This window comes from Podarcis muralis, chromosome 7 (assembly GCF_964188315.1).
Source record: "Podarcis muralis chromosome 7, rPodMur119.hap1.1, whole genome shotgun sequence".
Classification (NCBI taxonomy): Eukaryota; Metazoa; Chordata; class Lepidosauria; order Squamata; family Lacertidae; genus Podarcis; species Podarcis muralis.
Window position 1 is genome coordinate 86,729,777 of NC_135661.1, and position 23,147 is coordinate 86,752,923.

At 46.7% G+C, this 23,147-nt stretch overlaps 1 protein-coding gene across 4 annotated transcripts in view; it reads left to right on the plus strand.

Annotated features, from left to right (window-relative positions):
- Positions 1 to 23,147, plus strand: part of BICRA (BRD4 interacting chromatin remodeling complex associated protein) — a 102,728-nt gene that overhangs the window by 58,857 nt on the left and 20,724 nt on the right. For 3 of the 4 annotated variants that reach the window (XM_028742010.2, XM_028742015.2, XM_028742012.2), the window contains exons 3-8: positions 11,508 to 11,553; positions 12,987 to 13,029; positions 13,515 to 13,580; positions 15,102 to 17,108; positions 18,534 to 18,863; positions 21,856 to 22,563. In XM_028742010.2, coding sequence (XP_028597843.2) covers positions 11,513 to 11,553; positions 12,987 to 13,029; positions 13,515 to 13,580; positions 15,102 to 17,108; positions 18,534 to 18,863; positions 21,856 to 22,563 — 3,195 coding nt within the window. In that variant the 5' untranslated portion in view covers positions 11,508 to 11,512. The remainder of the gene's footprint in view (positions 1 to 11,507; positions 11,554 to 12,986; positions 13,030 to 13,514; positions 13,581 to 15,101; positions 17,109 to 18,533; positions 18,864 to 21,855; positions 22,564 to 23,147) is intronic. The other variant, XM_028742013.2, reaches the window with a different exon arrangement.

The window sequence follows — 23,147 nt, forward strand, 5'->3', positions numbered from 1 at the left end:
TCCCACCCTCCCAGGCCAGGTAGGGAAAAGGCCTGCAAGGCAGGGAGCATGTCTCCCAGGACTCACAGCCAAGCTGGCCTCTGGCCTCTTCAGCAGCCTCAGCTTTTGTAGCTGGAGTCAGTCAGAGCCCTGCCCTCCCAGGCCATGCGGGAAAAGGCCTGCAAGGCAGGGAACAGGTCTTTCAGAACTCATAGCTAAGAAGCATTAACATATGGCTCTATATACATGGATAGGTATCTCTGTAATACAAATATGTCATCCAGGTCCCAGTGAATTATCTCTTACAGACAGTCTTGCGTTTGTAGATGAGCATTGCACAGAAACTGCATTTTTTGAACAACTGACCTGCCACTGCAGAGTTGTCCGAGGTTTGGCTAAGCAAGAGCGTTTTGACATAAATATGGTTTCCATTATTTAACATACAATAGTGTAGTATACAAACCTCCAATGATTCATGCATCGCTATGGAGGGGGCACTTGTCTCCCCACTGATGGGTTTTCCTGGCCTAGCCTACACATGTTTCACAGACCAGCGGTAGGCAAACTAAGGCCCGGGGGCCGCATCTGGCCCAATCGCCTTCTAAATCCGGCCTGCGGGGAGTCCGGGAATCAGCGTGTTTTTACATGAGTAGAATGTGTGCTTATATTTAAAATGCATCTCTGGGTTATTTGTGGGGCCTGCCTGGTGTTTTTACATGAGTAGAATGTGTGCTTATATTTAAAATGCATCTCTGGGTTATTTGTGGGGCATAGGAATTCGTTCATCCCCCCCCCCCCAAAAATATATATATATATATATATATATAGTCCGGGCCCCCACAAGGTCTGAGGGACAGTGGACCAGCTCCCTGCTGAAAAAGTTTGCTGACCCCTGTTTCAGACTGTCCCCTTCCCTAACCAATTGATGATTCCTTTTTATGGCTTTTGATTCACTTCATTTTGATGTAAATTCTGACCCATTGCTCTGTATTTATTTTTTAATACTGAATATGAAGATGATGTAAACAACTTCTGTCCTTCATTCCGTCACAGTTATCCTTTTTATTTTCTTTTTATTGATTTGTGCATTCTATTGACTTTTTGCAGGGGTAGTCATAAAAATTAGTAAACATATATTTAACAAGAGAGAGAAGTTTCTGCTGCCATGGCCCACTTCTTTTGATGGTTGTATCTGCTTCTCTGTATGTAAACACTGCCGACGGAGCTAGCTGTGCACCAGCAGTATCTTCTGCCGAAGTACCTCACACAGCTTGCTTTTGTTCCTGTGAACATGAGACATATAAGTGACCATTATGTAGTGGAATGGCTTTGTGAAGAAGAAAGAGGATGTGGCAGCTGATTTGACTGCTGTTTGGAATTGCTAGCTCTGTAAGATATAGGTCTGTGTGAACCAAGATGGGTTTGACTGCCAAAGTTTTGATTGGCTTGGAGTGAATCCATGAGAAATCTGTTGGGGTGGGGGAAGGCAGTGGTGGAGGGCTAACCACTGCCTTGCAAAGGGCTGTCTCACAAGGGAGCTTTAACAAGTATAAGAAAAGCCAGAGCTCTGCCTTGGCAAACAGAGAATTAGCGGGGGCGGGGACGTCTTGCATTTCCAGTAATGGGTATACGGCCTCGATCTTCCTCAACTCATTTATTTCAAAATGGTGTATGATTATTATGCCAACTCTACTCACCTTTTTTTTTTAATCCAGGCATCTCGAAAGTGTTATTTCGTATTAAGGGGAAAGCAATTCCTCTGGGGATTCTTGGAGGCCTTCCTGTGCTTGTTTGAATTATACCTCAGATACAATCCGGGCCATTCCTGAACTCTGAAGCAGAATGTCCTATGTCTAAATCAGAGAGTTGGAAGGGACCCCAAAGATCATCTTGTCCAACCTCCTGCAATGCAGGAATCTCAACTAAAGCCATCCAACCTCCGCTGGATGATTCCCGACAAATTGAAAACCTCTAGTGGAGTGGGGGGCAACCTTTTCTGGCAAGTGTGTCACAAAATCCAAGATGGTGCCATACACGATAACTTAGATGCAGCCCCACTGGGATACGTAGAGTTTTGCTTGTGAGTCAAGCAGTGAGGTGGGCAGTGGCGGAGGAAGCCTCTTGGGCACCTGGGGCGGGGCAAGCTGCCTATAGGGCTGGGGTGCGTTGCACGGTGCCCATAGGGGCTAGGGATGGGCTGCAGCATGTCATGCCCATAGGGATGGGCAGAATTGGTGCTAGCTGCGGCGCACGTCCCGGGGTGCGCATTGGCTTCGGTACACATCCCAGGGGCGTGCACTGGCGGTGGGGAGCGTCCTGGGGGGGTGCCCCCCACAGTGATGTCACCCCCCCTCAGGGATGACACCTGGGGCGGACCGCCCTCACCTTGCTCCGCTTCTGGAGGTGGACCCTCGTGGAAGGAGATGCAAAAAATCCAAGTAGGTGGAACTTGCTTCTCCTCACCAGCCTAGACAGGAGTAAACTCAATATTCTCTTTCAAAGTAGTCTCTGATTCGCATTAGATTTGTGTGATGATAGCCCTCCTCCAACTTGCCCCTTTGGCCCAACCTGATTTAGGAAGACTTGCTGCTTTGTCTCATTTACCTGTATGTAGTTTTAGGAGGAGTCACAGATATATTCTCTGACATCCCTTTCTCATGCCGGTGTTGTATTAGTCCCTCTGTCCATATGTAATTGCACACTGCAGCGGAGCTGCTTGCACATAATTGTGTGTAATGATCTCTAGACACTTGGCTGGGTAGGAGGGACCAAGAAGGCAAAATAAGTTTTAAAGAGGGGTTCAAGCTGAAAAGGTTAGAGAAGCATTGCTCTCAGTCTGCTGCGTCAAGAATCAAGCTGCCCTGTGATGTCCACAGGGCGAGTAGGAGTGGCTACATCAGGAATGAAGAACTTTAGCCCTCTGGGTGTTGTTGGACTACTATGCCCATCAGCCTCAGCCAGCATGACCATTGGTAAGATACAGTATTTGGAGGCCACCAGGTCCTACCTAGATGATGCCACATATCTCAAGTTTCTGTGGCACATGTGACTCAAGGTGGCCAGTCATATTTGTGGAGAGGGGTACTTGCTCACTTGTGGAGTACATGCTTTATATGCATAAGACCTCAGGTTCAGTCTTTGCTACCTGTAGTTAGAAAGGATCTTTGGTAGCAGGACTGAAGAAATGCCTTTGCTTGAGATCTTAGAGAGCTGAGCTTCTTCCACTCAGAATAGACAGACATCACTGGCCTAGATGGGATGAGTGATCTCAGTATAAAACAACTTCATGTTACATGGAAAGGAGATTTTGAAGTCTTGGAGGTAGCCTAAAGTGTCCCGATCTACCTCTGCAGGTTTAAAAACCCATTGTGGTGCCTTCTTCAATAAATATGATATGAAAGTGTTTTCTTTCTTCTTTTTGACGTCCTTTTAAATATTTAAAAGCTTTTTGAAAGATTCCTTTTAATCTTTTTCTTTTGGTTAAACAATGTCCATTCTTTCTGCTTGTGTCATGTTGCCATGTACAGCACTAATTTAAAATCCCTTACCATTTTGTTCTGTTTCATGAACAGCCAAAAGAAAAATGTTTGAGGAACTTTATGCTCCCACCAAGGTCTCTGTCCCTGAGTGCTTTACTTCATGCCCTGCATGGTATCTACTTACTTCATTACCTGAATGCAGAGCAATGTAGGCCTTTGCTTTCTTGGATGAAATCAGTGTTAAGGGTTCTCAAGCACAGTGGAGTAATATTCTTCCCTTTAGGTATTTCTCTGGCTCCAGCTGGAACTGTTGCAGTTTGCCTTGTGCTAAAATAATACTTTGGTAAATTCATGGAGAGGTTTTATCACTGGCTACATGTCACAGTGGGACGCGGGTGGCACTGTGGGTTAAACCACAGAGCCTAGGACTTGCTAATCAGAAGGTTGGCGGTTCGAATCCCCGCGACGGGGTGAGCTCCCGTTGCTCGGTCCCTGCTCCTGCCAACCTAGCAGTTCGAAAGCATGTCAAAGTGCAAGTGGATAAATAGGTACCGCTCTGGCGGGAAGGTAAATGGCGTTTCCGTGTGCTGTTCTGGTTCGCCAGAAGCGGCTTAGTCATGCTGGCCACATGACCCGGAAGCTGTACGCCGGCTCCCTCGGCCAATAAAGCGAGATGAGCGCCGCAACCCCAGAGTCGGCCACGACTGGACCTAATGGTCAGGGATCCCTTTACCTTTACCTTACATGTCACAGTGCCTATATACTATCCAGCACTAGCACCATCTTTGAGGGGCCTTGGGTGTTTGGGTACTACTGTGAGTGCCCAGCCGTCATGTCATGCATGTGCTGCTCAGCCTCCACCTGCTGCCACCGCCTGCTGCCTTCTCGCTGGTTGCACCCATGCTTCCCTGCCCAACCCCTGATGCCTGCTCTTCTCTGGCCTCCCTTTTCCTCTCCTATGGTGCTGGGGCGAGGGCATGGAGGAAGGGGGGGAGGCAGGGGTTTTTGCCTCAAGCAGCAAAACATCCTGGGGCAGCCCTGATACCACATCTATTGAGTACCATGCTGCTTCTGAACAGCATCAGCGCGCAAGAGGGCGCAAGCACCAGAAGTTACAAGAAAGGGAATTCTGACTAAGCATACAGAAAAACTTTCTGACAGCAAAAGCAGTTTGACAGTGGAATGGTCTCCCTTGGGAGGTTGTGGACTCTCATTCTTTAGAGGTCTTTAAGCAGAGGCTAGATGGCTACCTGTCATGGATGCTTTAGCTGACATTCCTCCATTGCAGGGCATTGGACTAGATGGCCCTTGGGGTCCCTTCGAATTCTATGATTATATGGGTACACTTTACTGGGGCTGGGGGACCAGCTAAGAAGACACCCCATACCATGAGGAGAAACGCTGCAGTTAAATTGCAGGTCATGCCTGAGGATATTTATATAAACATATTTTCCTATGGATCTGTTTTCCAGGCAGTGTTGGAGCAGAGCAAGACACCTTCTAAACAGTGTGTGCTTGTGCAGTTAAACTAAAACTTTTAGTATGAGAGACAAATAAGCATGGATCTCTCTCTGTGACATGCTCTCTCAAAAATTACCATATTTTTCGCCCTATAGGACGCACTTCCCCCCCCTCCAAAAATGAAGGGGAAATGTGTGTGCGTCCTATGGGGCGAATGCAGGCTTTCGCTGAAGCCTGGTGAGCAAGAGGGGTCGGTGCGCACCAACCCCTCTCGCTCTCCAGGCTTCAGGAAGCTATCCCCCCAGCCCAGCAAGCTCCGGGAGCAATGGCAAGATTGCGCGCAGCTCGGGTGGCGACAGATAATTTTTTCCCCTTTTATTCCCCCCCCCCCAAAAAAATAAGTGCGTCCTATGGGCCGGTGCGTCCTATAGGGTGAAAAATGCGGTACGTGTGCCCTGCCTCTGAATATCAGTTTCTGGGAAGCAAAACAGGAAAGGACTATTGCTTTCACGTCTTGGAGACATTGGGCTGTTCACTGTGGGAAATGGGATGCTGCACTAGATCCGTAGGTTTTTGGTCTGATCCAGCAGAGCTCTTTCTATGTTGCTACTGTTGCTTTAAGGTAGGGGCTGAAATGCTTCCACCTTCCTTGCATTTAAACTTCAAAATAACATTTCCTAGCCATCTATTCCCTTACCACTCCCCCATGTGAACAGTCTTGTTTGTTTCATTTGTATCTCATCCTTTCTCCAAGGAGCTCAGGGCAGCATATATGGAATTTTCTTACTTTTTATCTTTGCAACTTCCCCCTGAGGTTGGCTGAACTGAGAGAGAGTGATTTGCCCAAGGCTATCCATTGAGATTTCTTCTGTTCTATAAGCTGGTCATAGAGCTTGTTCTGTTTCTAGCAGTAGTGACTAATCTATGCCCTTCTCCCAGATGTTGTTGGACCAACTCCCATAATCCCTGATTTATTGGCCATGCTGGCTTGGGCTGATGGGAGTTGGAGTCCAACAATCTGGTGGAACCACAAGCTAGCCACCCCAGTTTGCATAATGTGTTTTCTCTTTTATGTATATAGCTTGCTACCATCCTTTTCAGATTATGTGACCTTTCGATTCATTCCTTGGTTCAGATTTCTATTAAAGTTGTTTGTGGGAGTTTGAGCTGAGGCCTGACAGTTAGCCTGGAAAGTGTTCATGGTGTTCTATGAGAACATTTCACAAGAGGAAGATGATAATACTAGATTAATGACTTTTGAGCCTTGCAATTCTTTTATGTTATCGGAATGGTGCAGCTCAAGCCAACAATAGCACTGACTTAGTTTCACTGCTCCATTAACATGAAATCTCTGCTTAGGTGGGATTCCCCACAAGATGGGAGAAGGGAGCTTGGCTTCAGCGGACCATGTGGTCATGGATTCCTCAGCAAAACATCTCTCCCTTTTACAGAGCAGCTCCTCCAGTCACCTTGTTTTATTTTGACCGCTTACCCGCTGTGAGTTGTAGTGGCCAGAAGCAGCGGCATTTTGGAGGTGAGAGAGAGCACCTTCCAAAAAGGCTATGCAGGACAGAGATGGAACTCAACAGGCTGGCAGTGTAGGAAGCCTGAGACAAATTAGCTGTGGCAGCAGGAGCAAAGGCGCTATTGCAATATGTTACTTGGAGAAGAGGGGTAAAGAGAGGACAGTATGTGGATCTGTTTGGTGCAGCCTGGAAGGATAACTGGAAAGCTTTCCTGTGCATTGTAGGGACCAGTATGCAGTGTGGCTGTCCTACATGGATTTTTACGCAAAACAACTCTGGTGGTGCACTTTCATTCTGTTTTTTATAACTTCCGTATTTTACCACTGGGGAAAAGCTTGTAAAAGTTCTTGTCTGTTGCAAGAAGGCGTGTGGTGTATGTGATATGCTAGTGCTGTCCGAGTTCTTTAGGATTTGAAAGAGCTTTTTGCAGTCTTCCAGTTAGTGAAACAGAGAATCCACAAATTTGGGCTACTTGAATAGCCAGCCAGAGTGCGTGGTCACCCTAACCCTGTCATTTCCCCCGCATTGGATCTTTACTCTGATGTTGCACTGAGCTTTGCTGTTCAGCACAGGTCATCATAGAATCATAGAATCATACAGTTGGAATAGACCACAAGGGCCATCGAGTCCAACCCCCTGCCAAGCAGGAAACACCATCAGAGCACTCCTGACATATGGTTGTCAAGCCTCTGCTTAAAGACCTCCAAAGAAGGAGACTCCACCACACTCCTTGGCAGCAAATTCCACTGTCGAACAGCTCTTACTGTCAGGAAGTTCTTCCTAATGTTTACGTGGAATCTTCTTTCTTGTAGTTTGGATCCATTGCTCCGTGTCCGCTTCTCTGGAGCAGCAGAAAACCACCTTTCTCCCTCCTCTATATGACATCCTTTTATATATTTGAACATGGCTATCATATCACCCCTTAACCTCCTCTTCTCCAGGCTAAACATGAAGGTCATGAAGGATTCTCTCTGAGCTCAGAGGGAAAGTGGGAGCGTGTCCCTGTTAGGCTGCACTTCACAGGTACCCTTGCTGCAATGACAATCCTGTGCTCTCCTCACTAACTCCTAGCTTAGAAGGGCAGGGCTTTTCATGCTCACCACGGGGTGGAGAGACACTTTCTCCATGGCAAGCAAATATGTGGACTCCCAAGTAAAACCGTTTTTAAAGTTTCTTTCTGCAGCATCCAGGAGAAGGAGCTGTGATCTGTTGATTTACTAAGTGGACATCTCTCTCCATGCCTTTTGAGAAGCTCATGAATAAATGCAACCTATCAAGCTGCCATTTTTATAGATTCCCCCCCCCCCCCCAAATAAGTCTTTTTCAGAAACAAGAAAGTTAATATTCCTCCAGGGATGGCATGGATTCTTTGACCTTGCAAAGCTCTGAAAATCCAAGCTACAGAATTTAGAGGAATTTTTCTCTCCACCTTCCAACTGTGAAATACCTGTGGCCTTCTGATAATGTTACTCATTCACTAGAGATTGCAGGGAGAGAAGAAATAGCTAGCTCCATGTCGTATTTCTCAATAATAATACCTGGGACTTTCAAAATCTTTGCCAAAATGATCTTTGTAACAAAGGGTTGTGTATAGTTTACAGGCAGTACAATAGGAATGGAACCTATTTGCTGTTTGTGTGCTTATAAAATAAAGCAAAAATCTATGTATGAGGCAGGCCTCCTTGGCTAATGTAGCCCTCCAAGGCCCATAGCAAGTGTACCCATCTGCCCCCCTCCCTGCATGAGCCTGCCCAAGGGCCACCCCCCCCCCCCAGCTATGCACCCGGTCAGTGTCTTTGCCTGGCTGGAATGTGTCCTTAAGGCTCTGATAATGACTTTTGGTTTTCTGGATAGAGAGGTGTGTGTGTAGAAACTAGTCTATGGTAAAATTTACACTAATTACTGCATCCACTTTTGCCTCTAGCCACAGCCACCACTGGCATGTGGCTCCCAGAAGGTTGCCCAGAGGGGAATGTGGCCCTTGAGCTGAAAAATATTTCTGACCTCATTCCAACATCCCAGAAAACCTCAGCTGTCCATGATGCCCCATGGCGCATGTCCTGCAAGCCCAGAATGTCTTGTCTGCACACTGTTAACTGTGTTCCAGTAGACATCGCTGCCAAATGAAGTGTGAACCAACTCTTTATTAGATTACTAAACAGGTCCTGCTGGTAAGATTTTGACTTAAACACTCCAAGGCACAGAGCTGTCAATAAAATGTGAATGTTTCATTTAGAACATGCACGTAGCATTGATGGTCATCTGTTTATATCTCTGTGTCCAAATGCAGACAGTGGGAAAGGCTTCTCAAAGGAGATTTGCTTTACTTTTTGAATTTGGGTCCATTCCCATGGGAGCATCCCACCAGTGGCGTAGCGTGGGGGGTGCAGGGGGGGCCGGGCGCAACATCTGGGGGTTAGGGTTAGGGGGTGCAAATCCACGGGTTAGGGGGCGCAAATCCACGGGTTACGGGGCGGAAATTACTTGCCTTGCCCCGGGTGCTGACAACCCACGCTACGCCACTGCATCCCACTGCTACCTGCCTTTGTTTGTCACTTGCAAAACAGCCTATATAGTATATCCTGGCTTTGGTTGTACAGTCTTGAGTAGCTCAAACCAGCAAGTTGTTGCACTCACAACAGTTTGCTGCTAGGAAACCTGAGGTCTCGGAACCTAAAGAATCACTGAGAGAGTTGAGCAGTCCCTCCTGTATATGGTCAGACAGTAATTTATGGGGAGTAATTAAGCACATTCAATAGAAGTGTGTTTAACTGAATGCTCTAGGTTTTTTCCCCTCTTGCACTTTCACCGAATGAAAAATCTGTCTTTCAGCTCTGCTGAAACGCAGGGATTTGTTTTCTGTTGCTTTCCTGGCCTGCATCCAGCCAGTGTTGTTCAAATTCAGAGACGTCCCAGCAATTCTGTTATGTGTTTACAGCCGTCTCCATTGGGGAACTACCATGTGGTCACCATGCATGCTGGAGAGCATGTTTGCTATGCTGTATGCTTGGATATCAGCCGCTCTTGTACTCTGCTAGTCAGCTCACTCAGTGCTAAAAGGATATTGGATCCAGTGATCAGACTTGAATGGGCCTGTTGCATAGTTGTATTGATTCTCTGAGTGGTTGGGAATTCCCAAGGAAACCCGGGAGGTCCTTTCTGGAATTGACAGAAAGGATGCTCACTAAACAGGAAAACCCACTCGATCTGTGACCCCCCCCCCCTCTCTCTCACACACACACACTTCTTTTACTCTTTTTAAATGCAGAAGTTGTCTTTCTGCTTACATGAAGAGCGTTGAGCTTATAAGCAAGGGGTTTCTTTTTCCCTGTCCCCAGTACTGTTTAACTTGGATGGGCAAAGCTGGCAACAGCAAATGATTCAGGCTTCTCAAATTCTTGATACCTGCAGCAGAAATACCCCCACCCCCCACCCCCAGGAAAGAATCCAAAGGAATCATTTGAAGAAAAGATCACCAAGCCTCTTCTGGGATATAGTTGCACTTCTTCAGTTTCCTTCTGCAAATCCAGGAAATATCCAAATGAATTTTGCACAAAATGTCTCTTGAGCCCTCAGCCTCTTGACAACCAAAGCTGTTAACCTGCAGGTTATTCAAAATTGTACAGATTTTCTAAATTTTCTAGTCAGATTTTCAGTGTGAGAGTTGAATTCACTTTTTAATGCAAAATTGGGCATCTCTTTGGTAGTAAATAAATACAAGTTATCTTCAGCGGCCAAACATTAACTGTTAAACACTTAGTATCATTGCAAGTTACCTATCAAATGTCACCAGATACTAAATACTAGAAAACCACTGTCAAATATTGAAATAAAATGTTATCCCTCATCAAATATCCATTTTAAACACTCCACAAACAGTGTTAGAAACTGAGATATGAAAGCTAGGAGCTAAATGGCACCTTAAACCTAGGTTATGGGCATAGCAACGGAATGTCTAGGTGTGCTTTTTTATAACAAGAATACAAAGCTGAAAATGAAGGAACTGCAGCTAAAATATTATGTTCATTTTTCATGTGGTCTAGTCCTTCCCCTGCTCACCCCCTAATATTCTTAAGAGGGTCTCTTCTCCAGTCTTCAGAGATTAGATGAAAGTGGGGAGGCAGAAAAAGGTCCTCCTTTCCTTCCATTCTGCAGTTTTAATCTGAAATCTTAGGCGCAGTACTGCACCCAGAGCTCAGAAACTGCTTGCTCTAATGAAATTCCCTGTCGCAAAATGCCCCTAGAACGATGGGAGTTTCAAACACTGTTCACAAATATTTGAGCGTTTATAGAATATCTGCTGTTGTCAACATTTACAAAGGAGGATTGTGAGAAACAAGGGTGGTTTTTTAAAAAAAGCTCTGTTCAAAACCATGCTTGTCAGTTGTGCTAAAACAAGAGTGCCTTGAGAGAAGTTCAGCTGGGAGATCAAAGCTTGACCAGCAGATTTACCTGATAGACTTAATTCTTCCTATTTTATTCCATAACTCAAGTAAATTGAAAAAAAGAATATATCTGTGACTTCTTAATATGTGTCGGGGGTGTTAATGGAGTGCGATGGATTGTTTTCTTTGCTTGGTATGCTAATATCCCAACATGCTAACATTGGTATTCAAAAAACATTGCATTGGTTCTGTGGCAAAGACCAGCAATAGGCTTGGGACTAGACTTTCCATAGAGATGTTGGGTGCTAATGCACCTAACAAAATATAGGGATACAGTTCATGCTTGGATGTAGTTTCAGCTCCAGAGAGTTGTGAGTTCTGGTATTTGCAGGGCTCTAAGATCAGCAAAGGGTCAGCACTCTACCAACACAGCCATTTTTACTTCTCAGAGAAAACTAAAAAAAAAAAATGTCAGAAGCAGGATTAGAAAATTCTCAGTTTGCAGTTCAAGGTTAAGGCCAAGTGCTTCCAAAATCTTGGAGCCAGCATTACATGGACTGGGAAGGAAGTGTTGGCAGAGTTGCACAACTGGGGGGTTTGGTGTCAAAAGGAGCACTTCACTAGCATGTCACATGCCGTTACATGACCGTAACACATTCTCTAACCTTTCCTTTCAGTTGACATGGATGATGAAGATGGCCGGTGCTTGCTAGATGTAATTTGGTAAGTATTTTCCCTTTGCCCATGAAAAGCGTGTTCTCTCTGGTGGCAAAAGGGTTTCAGAAACGGAACATTCCATTACAGATATTTTTGTTCTCTAGCTTAGCAAGCGCTGCACCTTTCAACCACGCTTGGTTCAAAATCTTGGAGCCCCTCTACGTGACTGCTGCCTTGACAACTGTTGCTGCCTGACTTTGGTGGAACACATGCCGCTTGGCCTGTTCTTGATCTTTATAGAGGATGCGCAGCTAGAACCAGAAGCTTTCTCATTAAATCTGACAGTCAGAGCTACACGAGGCTTCCCCAGAAAGAGAAAGTTGCTGTTACAGAACAATTGGCAAAATAAATGATGTTTTAGACCAGTGTTTCCCAACCTTGTGCCTCCAGCTGTTTTTGAACTACAACTCCCATCATCCCTGACTAGCAAGACCAGTGGCAAGGGATGATGGGAATTGTAGTCCAAAAACAGCTGGAGGCACAAGGTTGGGAAACACTGTGACCACGGATGGGGAGCTTCCACCCCATGAGCCAAATGAGGCTGATGAGGCCATCTCCCCCAGCCGCACCAACTTATGGAATGGGAGCCACTCCTTACTGAAAGCAGGCAGAAATCTTAGTAGCTGTGGCTTGAATTCAAGCTGACGCTAGAAAGGAAAGGTTTAAAGTACAATTATTGAGCATGGTCCTGCCTTTGTTCCTTTAAAGTTCTCACCTGTTGTCATATTGGAAGGTGGGCAGACCTGTGCATGGAGGGTGGGCCAGTTTTCTGGATCTTGCCCACCCATCAGATCCAGTTCCTCAACCCAGTATTGGGCAGTAGATAGGTTTATTACAGCCACAGACCAATGTAAGTTTATAAATAACATAATAAGAAAACCCAAGATTCATGGGGGAGCCAAGAGAAAAATTAATTTAAGATCTGCTTAAGACATAGCTCTCAACTTTTCCCTTTTCTTGCAAGGAATCCTATTTGGAATAAGGGAATGTCCCTTAAAAAAAGGGGAAAGTTGACAGCTATGGCTTGAGACCAGAAAAAAAAAAGGCTACCAGTTCAGTAATGTAAGAATAATAATTACTTAAAAAGTAAGAATTTCAGTGGGCCTTCCATTGGGTCTTGCATCAGATAGCCTTGTGCCAATAATACTTAGCACTGACATATGATGACCATTAAATTCTGTTCTATAAGCACCATGTAAATAGATTTTAGGCATGGCTTGGTAATTAAGATCCTGACTAGAAAGGGAATACAAATGCGTTTGAGGACAGAAGAAGTGGAACCAAAACCAAGAAACCATTGGAATCCCCCACCCACCCCCACCAACATATTGATAAGGATAGGTATAGGCTCATTTGTCTGTTTTGGTACATAAATAACAGCATAGTCCTTTAGATGTTTACTTGTAAGTAAATTTCCTATGTCATTTCTCCCCCCCCAGTGATCCTCAGGCATTGAACGATTTTTTACATGGATCTGAAAAGGTGAGGACTTGCTCTTCTGTACGCTTCTTTAAATGCTTATGTTGATGCATGACTAATTAACAAATCAAAAAGCCTCCAGCTTAAGTTACCTTTGGCTTGTATGTCTACAATGAAAGAAGTGACACAGAGAACAGAGGTGGTGCCAGTCCTAGAAATGAAATGCAGAGGGCACAGTTCTGCCAGTTGTTTTCTCTGAGACCTTTGAGGAATGAAGAACAAATGCAGTTAGAAAAAGGCTTAGTAGTTACCTATGACAATTGACTTAATTTCTAATTCAAAGCAAAACCATCCCACCAGCACAACCGAGAACTTGTTTACAGTTCCTAGGAAGAAACCAAGCCACTGAAAGGAAGTTACCCAGTGCCTTGGTCTGTGAATGAAGTGGTGCCCCTTTGTTTTTCCATTTCGTGTCAGTCTGACTCCTTGAACACTGTCAAGCTTAAATTTACATTCACATACAGTAATTTAAATCTTTTAAATTACAGATTGACAGTGATGATCTCTTGGACAACACAGGAGATGCAGCCAGTGCCTTCTTTGAGGGTGCTGGGGTATGTATTTTTCACCTCATTTTTACAGCACAGTTTATATCACTTTTAGAAACATCATGTCCTTTCTTTTACACATTTATCATTTTCATAATGCTCAGTGCATGATGAAGCTATACAAGTTGTAATGTTACATTTCCACCATGGTGAGCACACACAATAGCAAAAAAGAGGCAAACTGAACATAGGAAGGCGAACAGGCTCTGTTAATGTCTTAGACACCTGATAAAATGGTTAAAACGCCACAAAAAGGCAATAAGCAATGTGCCATCCTGGTTGCATTCCTTTTATTGTTAAACAGAAGTGTATATAGGTGTCGGTACAAGGAGGCAGAGTAAGAGCGAAACTGATAGGAGTGGAAACCTCATTTCTCTCATGTCATCAGGAAAAAAATCTGCATGTTCTACATTTGATTCCAAGCCTGGCATTTGTACGTGTGTTATAATGAAACAGACAAAATAATTGAAAAGTATATTTTACTTTAGCCAGTTCTACGGAAAATGCAGAGGCTGAGGTGTCAAGGAAAGAGGGATCAGTGTAAGGAAAATTGTCCTAGAGACTCTTCATAGCCCTAATCAGTCTCCTGTGTGATATTCCTCATGTAGCTTCTTCAAGAGTGATTTGATTTCACCCACACAGTTATTGGCACTGGGCGCAATGGATGGTAGCAGCGCAGTGCTAGGATTTGTGTGATCAGCCCACGTTTATTTTGAACCTTTTGCTTGGAATGTTGGTTGTCTCTGGGTCTCACATTTGCTCTTCTCTTGCTGTCCTCTTCTGTCATGATGCTTTGTTCTGCTCTGTGGGGAGGGCCTGATCACGGTGATCAGCTTAGTAAAGGTTGGAGGGTTGCAAAAGCTGGGGAAAGATTTCTTTCAGAATGAGGTCAAGAACTTCCATTTGTGTGCCTTGGGAACCTGGATACTGAAGTGCTTTTGTCTTATACCAGATGTTTTGTTGCAAGGTCTGATATAAGACAGAAAATGCTTACCACCCTTTGTCCAGCATAAGCAGCAGTCAATAGGGTATGTGTGCACTGTAATAATGTATATTAAGGGCTGGTCTAGGGAAATCTATGGTTGCATCTCCTAACTCCACCCCCCCCACACACAAATACCTTTTTGCTTAAAAGCCCTTTGGCAAGGAAGGCTAATTTGGATTAGTGTCACTGAGGAGGGTTAAAAAAAAGAAATCTACTCCTGCACTATTTTCCAGCTTAAATCGCCTTCATCAAAGTGGTCTAGCTATGTGGAGGGACAGGTATTTGCATGTGTGTGCTTTTTCACTTCCGTGGCTAACAGCAATTGGGAGGGCAGTTAAATTTGAGAAGTAGAATGGAGGAAGGAGTTAAACTATGTCTAATTTGGCCCCAAAAAATTAAAACCAAGAAAATGGTGCTGTTCCATAGCACCTAGAAAAAAGGCATAAACTGTTGAGCAAAGAAAAATATAAAAAATCTGTTTTATTTCTATCACTGAAAGCTTACTTTTTTCTCTGTGTGCTTAATCTTTACTCTTTTTTTAGCTGCACGTACAAGAAACCTCTGGCAATCATCTGAGCACTGAACAGAGCCAGCCCACAACAAGTGTTGACTTAGACTTCCTGGAAGATGACATCCTGGGGTCACCTTCAGGGGGCGGGGCCAACCTACAGAACTCAGACCAGCCCTGTGACATTCTCCAGCAGAGCCTGCAGGAGGCAAACATCACTGAGCAGACTCTGGAGGCGGAGGCAGAACTGGATCTGGGGTCTTTTCAGCTCCCTACGCTTCAGCCAGTTGTCCACACTGCCTCTGATGTCACACCACAGATTTTCTCTGGTGGAGCTGACCTTATTGGACTGCAGCAACCTGCAGTCTTGACTCATCAAGCATTGGTGCAGCAGTCAGTTGGAGCCGATGTTGTCAACAAGGCCATCAGCGTGCAACCTTTTCTCCAGCAAGTTGGCTTGGGAAACGTCACCATACAGCCCATTTCCAACCTTCAAGGGTTGCCAAATGGGAGTCCCAGTGGAGCCCTGGGCATTGGGCAGATTCAAGTGGTTGGCCAGCAAGTGATGGCGATTAACCAATCTGCTCAGCAGATCATCGCTAAGCAAGTTCAGTCTTCCCAAGTGGCCACCATGCCAGTTGGAAGTTACATCACTCAGACAGCAGCAGAACAGCAACAGGTCACCCTTACTTCGGCTGGGGTGTCTCCCCAGAATGCAGGCCTTGTCATCCAGAAGAACCTCCCAGCAGTAGCCACAACCACACTGAATGGAAGCTCCATGTTTGGGAGTGTATCTGCTACACAGGGCTCCCAGCCTCTGACAGTCACGTCAAACTTGAGCAGCCCGCTGGTACAGACCCAAAACGTGATCATTCACCGGACACCCACACCAATTCAACCCAAGCCCCCAGGGGTCCTCCAGCAGAAGTTGTATCAGATCACCCCTAAAACATTTTGCCCCAACAATGCTACCCTTACCATCCAGAACGAGGCTGCCCTCCAGCAACAGAAGGCCCAGCAGAACCTAACGTTTATGGCAGGCAAGGCTGGGCAAAATGTGGTGCTCTCTGGATTCCCCCCGGGTCTGCCTGCCAACATGTTCAAGCAGCCCCCGCCACAGCAGCAGGCCCTTAGCAAGCCCATGAGTGTCCACTTGCTGAACCAAGGCAGCAGTATTGTTATCCCAGCGCAGCATGTCCCCCAGGCGATGCTACAGGGTCAAAACCAGTTCCTTCTCCCGGGACAGCTCACCGGCACTTCGGCAGTCCAGATTCCCCAACAGCTGTCAGCCTTGCAGGCTAATATGGGTGGCCAGATCTTAACCACCTCTCATCCTAGTGGGCAAACTCACATCATCACCAGCCAAGGGCCTGGCGGGCAGCTAATAACGAATCAAGCGCTGCCTGCCCAAATCCTCACCAATCAAAACCTGGCAAGCCAACTGAACCTGGGGCAGGTACTGACGTCGCAGAATGCACATGGCACTGCCCACATTCTCTCTGCTCCTATCCAGTTGCAACCTGGACAGGTTGGCCAGCCGACTCTCTTCCAGATGCCTGTCTCTCTAGCCAGTAGCCTGACAACTCAGAGTCAGCCCACCATCACAGCCTCCCTGGCCAGCGGTGCCATTAATCAGACAGGTCAGACTGTTATCCAAGGAGTCACCCTGCCTAACCAAGTGGCTATGTTGAATGCCACCGAGAACCTCAACCAAACTGTGACCATCCAAGCACCCCCTAGTGCCAGCAGCCAGAGCCCAGGGCTCATTCAGCCACAGCCGACCTCCAGCACCAACCTGCTGCCAAGCAGCGACCAAGCCAACATATTAACCGTCCAGTCCACTTCCCAGTCCTCGGCTCCTTCCCAGCTTCAGCTGAATGTACAGCAGCAAACTCCGCCGCCTCAGCAGCCAGCACAGCTACCCGTGACTTCGCAGCCCAGTCCCAGCTTGGTGGCATCTAGTCCTGAGAAGATTATCTTGGGCCAGGCAGCTGCTGGAACCATCATCTCCCAGGATTCTATGCAGATGTTCCTGCAGCAGGCAAGTGAAAGGTTTCCTAGAATTACGGCTAGTTTGGTTAGTTTGTTCTCTCTGTCCGTGTATGTTCCAGGTTATTAAGGAAATATTAACTGATAACGTCAAGGAAGTTGTGTGGCCATGACTCCATGAAATCATCAAAGCTTTAAAAAACCAAAACCAGACAGGCTTCTTGACCTCATGATAGCTAAGCGGTCAAGAAGATGTCTGCCAAAAAATGGGGGTGAGCCAGAGATAGTAGAAGGTTGGGATGATCTTCCAGTCATTAAAGAGCAGAGTTTTCAATGTCCTGCACTGCTCTGTAGTCCTCAGCCCTTGCTCTCTTCCAATACTTCTCTCCTTGCAGCCCCCCCATCCCCAATTCAGCAACCTCTGCAAAACAGAGTTTGTCCCAATAGGTGATGCAGCTTAAGTAGGTTTATGTCAGTTTCCTAATATTCACATATGATAAATTGTTATGATAAAATTCAAATTTCCCAGCTGTAGAACTGAGATGGAGTAATCACTGTGGACATCTAGCCCCATTCCACCCCAAAGAATAACAATATGGGTGTTTGTTTGTTTGTTTTCACCTGAATCAAATTTCCACAGTTTGGCTGCTCACAGGAAGGCAGGAGAACAGTTTGTGTGTTTTGCTATTCATGTGGCACAGTTGTGAACTAAAGGTAAAGGTAAAGGGACCCCTGACTGTTAGGTCCAGTTGCAGATGACTCTGGGGTTGCGGCGCTCATCTCACTTTATTGGCTGAGGGAGCCGGCGTACCGTTTCCGGGTCATGTGGCCAGCATGACTAAGCTGCTTCTGGCAAACCAGAGCAGCGCATGGAAATGCCATTTACCTTCCCGCCGGAGCGGTACCTATTTATCTACTTGCACTTTGAGGTGCTTTCGAACTGCTAGGTTGGCAGGAGCAGGGACCGAGCAACGGGAGCTCATCCCGTCGCGGGGATTTGAACTGCTGACCTTCTGATCGGCAAATCCTAGGCTCTGTGGTTTAGACCACAGCGCCACCCACAAAGTAGTAGTGAAGATAATTCTGTGGTTAAAAATAGTATTATGCAAGTGGGCCCAGACCCCTGTTTGAATGTGAAGTATAGGTTATATGGCTTCCATTGACTGTGAGCCTCATATATCACAAAGGAGCTTGCTTCCTTCCTTCTTTTCCCTAAAAGCAAATTCTTTGAAACTCGGCGTCAGGCGTGACCTTCTGCATAGTCTTTATTTTTGTGTCTTTCACATTACGAGTTGCTGAGAGGGGAAGTGGGGGCTCTGAAACCAGAATTTAGGATGCAATTCTAAGGCCGTGTCTGCTTGGGGGAGCGGGACTCAGGGCATGTGCATACACAGTCATCAGCATTGACAAAAAGTGGGTGGTAGAAGCAGGTAGTTATCCTAAATGTGGTCCATGCTAAATCTCTTGGAAATTTCAGAAGGATCGGAGCCAGCAACAGCAGCAGCAGCAACAGCAACAGCAGCAGCAATTTTATTCGCCAGCCCTGAAAATGCAGCAGGAGAGCAGTATGAACGAGTCCACAGTACCTCCCCACCTGCCTCTGCCTCTGCCCATCTACAGCATAGCCACCACCGCCCTCAGCACCACAAGCAGTGTCCCAGCCTCGGTGATAGTCAGCAGCAGCGTAGGCGCAGCCCTGCAGCCGCCTGCCAGCCGAGAGCTGAGCCAGAACCACAACCTGCCGCCGGTGGAGTCCAAAGTACCTCAGTTCTCAGCCGGCCCTCCCCAGCAGGCAATGGCTTGCCAGGTAGCCCCTTACCTGTTTGCAAATCCACAAAGTCGCCTCGCTTTGGCCTGTCCTCCTGCCTTGAGCCCTTCTGTCTAACATGTCTGGCCATTCTTAGTCTCCCCTTCAGCTTCTTGCTTTCTCCTGCACATTCTCTGTGCAGAATGCGTACACACACACACACACAGAAATATTAGCATCTCATTTCGGTTCGCACTTGCATTCTCCCACACTTCAAAACAAAGGCAAGGCTTGGGTGTTGGTGGTGACACAATTTTGAAAATAACAATGAAGTCTCCCCCTTGTGGAAGTTGGTGAACAATACAGGAGGAATGAATATTTTCATTAGTGTAGTTACCTCCTGCCTAGCAACTAGGAGGACTACTGACCGTTACATGTAAGGTTACCGTGTGTGTTCATTTTTGCTGTGCCTTTAGCAATACCCTGACATGCAGAAATGAGACATATGAAAGAAAGTGACAGAAAAAGCTTTGCTTAGTTCATTTCTTCAGGCCAGGCTGGGAGGCAGGGAGCACTACCTACTTGTTAGTGCACTAATTAATATCTTTAATACTGGTGTACTTCCATGGAGTAGTCAGTTTGATCCTGAACCCAGACACACAAATACTAGGGAGAGAGACAGAGGTATGGATGACACACTGAGATGTAGACATAGCATCCCTCCCACCCCCAGGTTACCGCAGAAATGCTAAAAAGAAAGAAAATGGTTATTCATTTAAAAATTAAACAACTGAAACATTATTTGGAACTTTTCCTAAGCACAATCATAAATTATAATCTCTATATTTTATATTTTCCAAACTTGTTTTAGTCTCCTATAAATAGTTATTGTGAACCATGCAAACATTATTATGGTACCACCTGTATCTGCAAAGAATGGATCTAAGTTTTAAAACATGCACCTTCGTTGCCTCTGTGGTGAATATTTTGAAGGTTTATATGCAGTTCTGGATTCCTCTCTTCTGACCAGTAAAGCTCAGTAAAACTGGCATGGAATCTAGCTTTCTTATAACAAAAAGCAATCACACCCTCTTTAATGCTCCACCCTTGCTCCTTTAAATAAAATAATAATTTGTTCTGCTTTGGAAAAAAAGCAACAGATAGAGGGAAATGATCTGCATGTACTGATGGTGGATGGTTTAGTTCGCAAAGAGCTTTACTTACCTCTTTCATTATGCCCAAATTAAGAACAAGAAAAAAGGAAAGATGGACATGGCATATGGCCTTGCTATAGCATAAAGAAAGACCACTGGCTCCTTGCCTGAAGGAATTTACAATCCAAGGGATGGGCACATCTGATTTCAGGCAGATTATGTTTTTATTTTTTCAGCACATGGGTGAACACACAACAATCCAGAAATAGGCAGACACCTCTAGGATCGGCCAAAGGCTTTCCCCCTCTTACTGATCCTGTTGCCAGACTGTGGCCATCGCCTGTTTGTCTCTTTTCCCTGTTGCTGCTCTTGCTTGCTTCCCTTTCGATCCTAACTAACCCTGAGAGGTGGTGGTTCTGCTGCTGCTGCTGCCTTTTCTTGCTTTTCTTCCCGTCTTCTCCTCTGTCCCTCCAGAGCTGTGCACTGCACTTGTGGTATGTTGCCGTCTCCTACCAGAATGCGTATCTCCTTCCTTCCTGTGTATATTGTTCTTTAAGCGGAGAAGTACCGTATTTTTCGCACCATAGGGCGCACCGGACCATAGGGCGCACCCAGTTTTTTGGGGGGGAAATAAAGGGGGGGAAATTATTTTTCCCCCAGGCGTGGGGCTGGGGCGGGGGAAGCTCGAGCTTCCCCCGACCCCAGCCCCCAAACAGGCAGCTCTCTGCAAGCCGTGGGAGCGCTCCCGCTGCTTGCGGAGAGGTCCGCGAAGCCTGGGCGCGCTGAGCTCAGCGCGCGCAGGCTTCAGCATGCAGGCAAGTCTTCGCAAGCAGCGGGAGCGCTCCCACTGCTTGCGGAGAGGTCCGCGAAGCCTGGGCGCGCTGAGCTCAGCGCACGCAGGCTTCGGCATGCAGGCAACTCTCCGCAAGCAGCGGGAGCCCAGCGCTGGGCTCCCGCTGCTTGCGGAAAGGTGTGCAAAGCCTGGAGAGCGTGAGGGGTCAGTGCGCACTGACCCCTCTCACTCTCCAGGCTTCAGCGAAAGCCTGCATTCGCACCATAGGACGCACACACCTTTCCCCTTCATTTTTGGAGGGGAAAAAGTGCGTCCTATGGTGCGAAAAATACGGTACTACTTGCAAACTGAGTGTCATAAATTCTACTTGCATGTTAGTCATGTTGAAAATACTGTAGTGCAAGCTGTACAGGAGTTAGTAGAGGACTCGCTACTCTGTAGGGGTGCCCTAGGCAGGCTGGAGAAGTGGCATTTAATACAGGGAGATTTTGTTGCCCAAGAGAGGGTGACTGGGCAGATTGAAAGGGTGGGGTGTGTATTTGTCTAATGGGAATTAGAGGACATGAACACCCTTCTCCCTGTTCCCCAAAATATTGAAAGAAGCCAGCTTCTTCCTGCCTTCCTTAGGATAAGATTTTTGAGATAAGCTTTTTGTTTAGCCGTTTGACATTTTAAGAAGCACTTTTTGGTACCTTCCTTGTATTTATTTCTCCGTTGCCTTGGTCACTATGGTTTAAAAGGCAAAATCTTTTCAAGCAACATCTTTTACAGCCAAGCTTTGCAAACAAGCCGAGGCAGTGAAATAAATTTGGCAGGTACATACCAGTATTCTCAGTGGGACAGCATGGGAATCCGACACCCTGCCCCAGAAAGCTTCCCCTCCTGTTTCAGGGTCTCTCACAGTGTGAACTGAGGATGAAGGGAAGGAGGGAACAAGCAGCCTCATTGACTCACGAAGCTGGCAATTGCCAGCTTTGGACTTAATAATTCTTGGCTGCTTCTGCTGGATTGTGGTGCCTAGGCACCTCATAGTGTCTTCACAAGAGACTTCTAACCCAGTTTACTCTTTCCTTTCTTTCCCCCCCACCCCAACTCCTTTTTTCAGTTGCCTTCAGGGCAGCAGAAACTTCCCGGAGCCTCCCCATCCCATTCACTACCTCATCCTTCCGTGGGGGAGAGCCCCCAGCTCCAGCCCACACACCTTTCACAGATGCAGTCTCCACACCAGTCCCGCCCTCCATCTCAGCCTCAGCCACTGTCCCGGCCACCGTCCCGGCCTCACTCGAGGCCTCCTTCCCAACCACAGACTTTGTCCAGGCCTCCTTCCGAGCCCCTGTCCCGGTCCTGCACCCCCCAGACCCAGATGCAGAATCTGTATGTGATTCAGAATCAGATTGCTTCCTCTCCTCACGGTCCCAACCAGCATCCTCTGCGGCCCCCCTCGCAGCCTCAGGTATCATTCCAAGCACCACAGGCCCAGCCAGAGGGGCAGCCTCAGCTGGCAACCCCTCCACATCTGCAGCTACAGGTCCAGCTTGCTCCACAGCTCCAGCCGCAGGCCGAATCCCAAGTGCAGGCCCGGCTACAGCCCCAGATTCAGGCTGCATCTGAGGTGCAGCATACCCATTCCCCCCATTTCCAGCTTCAGTTCTCTGCCCAGGGCCCCATCAAGCCCCCCACCCCGACCCAGGCGCTTCATCTGACGCCGGAGCAGCAGAGGAGTTTTCAGATGGTTCCGAATCAGTTCCAGGCTCTTTCTGCAATTCCAGCACCCATACCTCAGCAGAAGCAGCTAATGGATCGGTTTCAGCAGGTAAAGCAACCACATTCCATAGAAACTGGTGGAAAAGGGAATCGGGTTAATTGTGAAGGCCTCTCACTGCGACAAAATGATTCCATCTGTACAAAATAGGGTGGTGTGGCCTCAGCTTATTCATTACGTTTATGGGCAATCTGCTGTACCAAGGAGACCCCAGGCCTGCCTCAAAGACACTCTTTGCACACACCCCTTCCAAATACCCATTCCATTCCAAATATGGGCAGCCCCCCCCCCAGCCAATATTGTCTTGTTTTTCCATTCAGAATTTTTTTCTTAACAGCTGGATGCCTACCCACCAAAATGCTCTTTGAGAACTTTACAGGAACTCATCCTTGAGCATGGCCTACTTTGCCATGGATACGCAGGACGAACCAACTATTTAAATGCCACTGCCAGATGTCAGATCTCTAAGGTCTATGCTCTTACTGCTTGTGGGTACTTCTAGCCACTAGGAGGCCAGGCAGTTCCCAGCTCTTGCCTTTGACTTCTCCACCAGTTAAAAACAGACATCAGTGTCTCTCAAGTGCGGGGTCCTTATATTGAGCACCTCAAGTAAGGAAGATGGAAAGGAAGTTGCA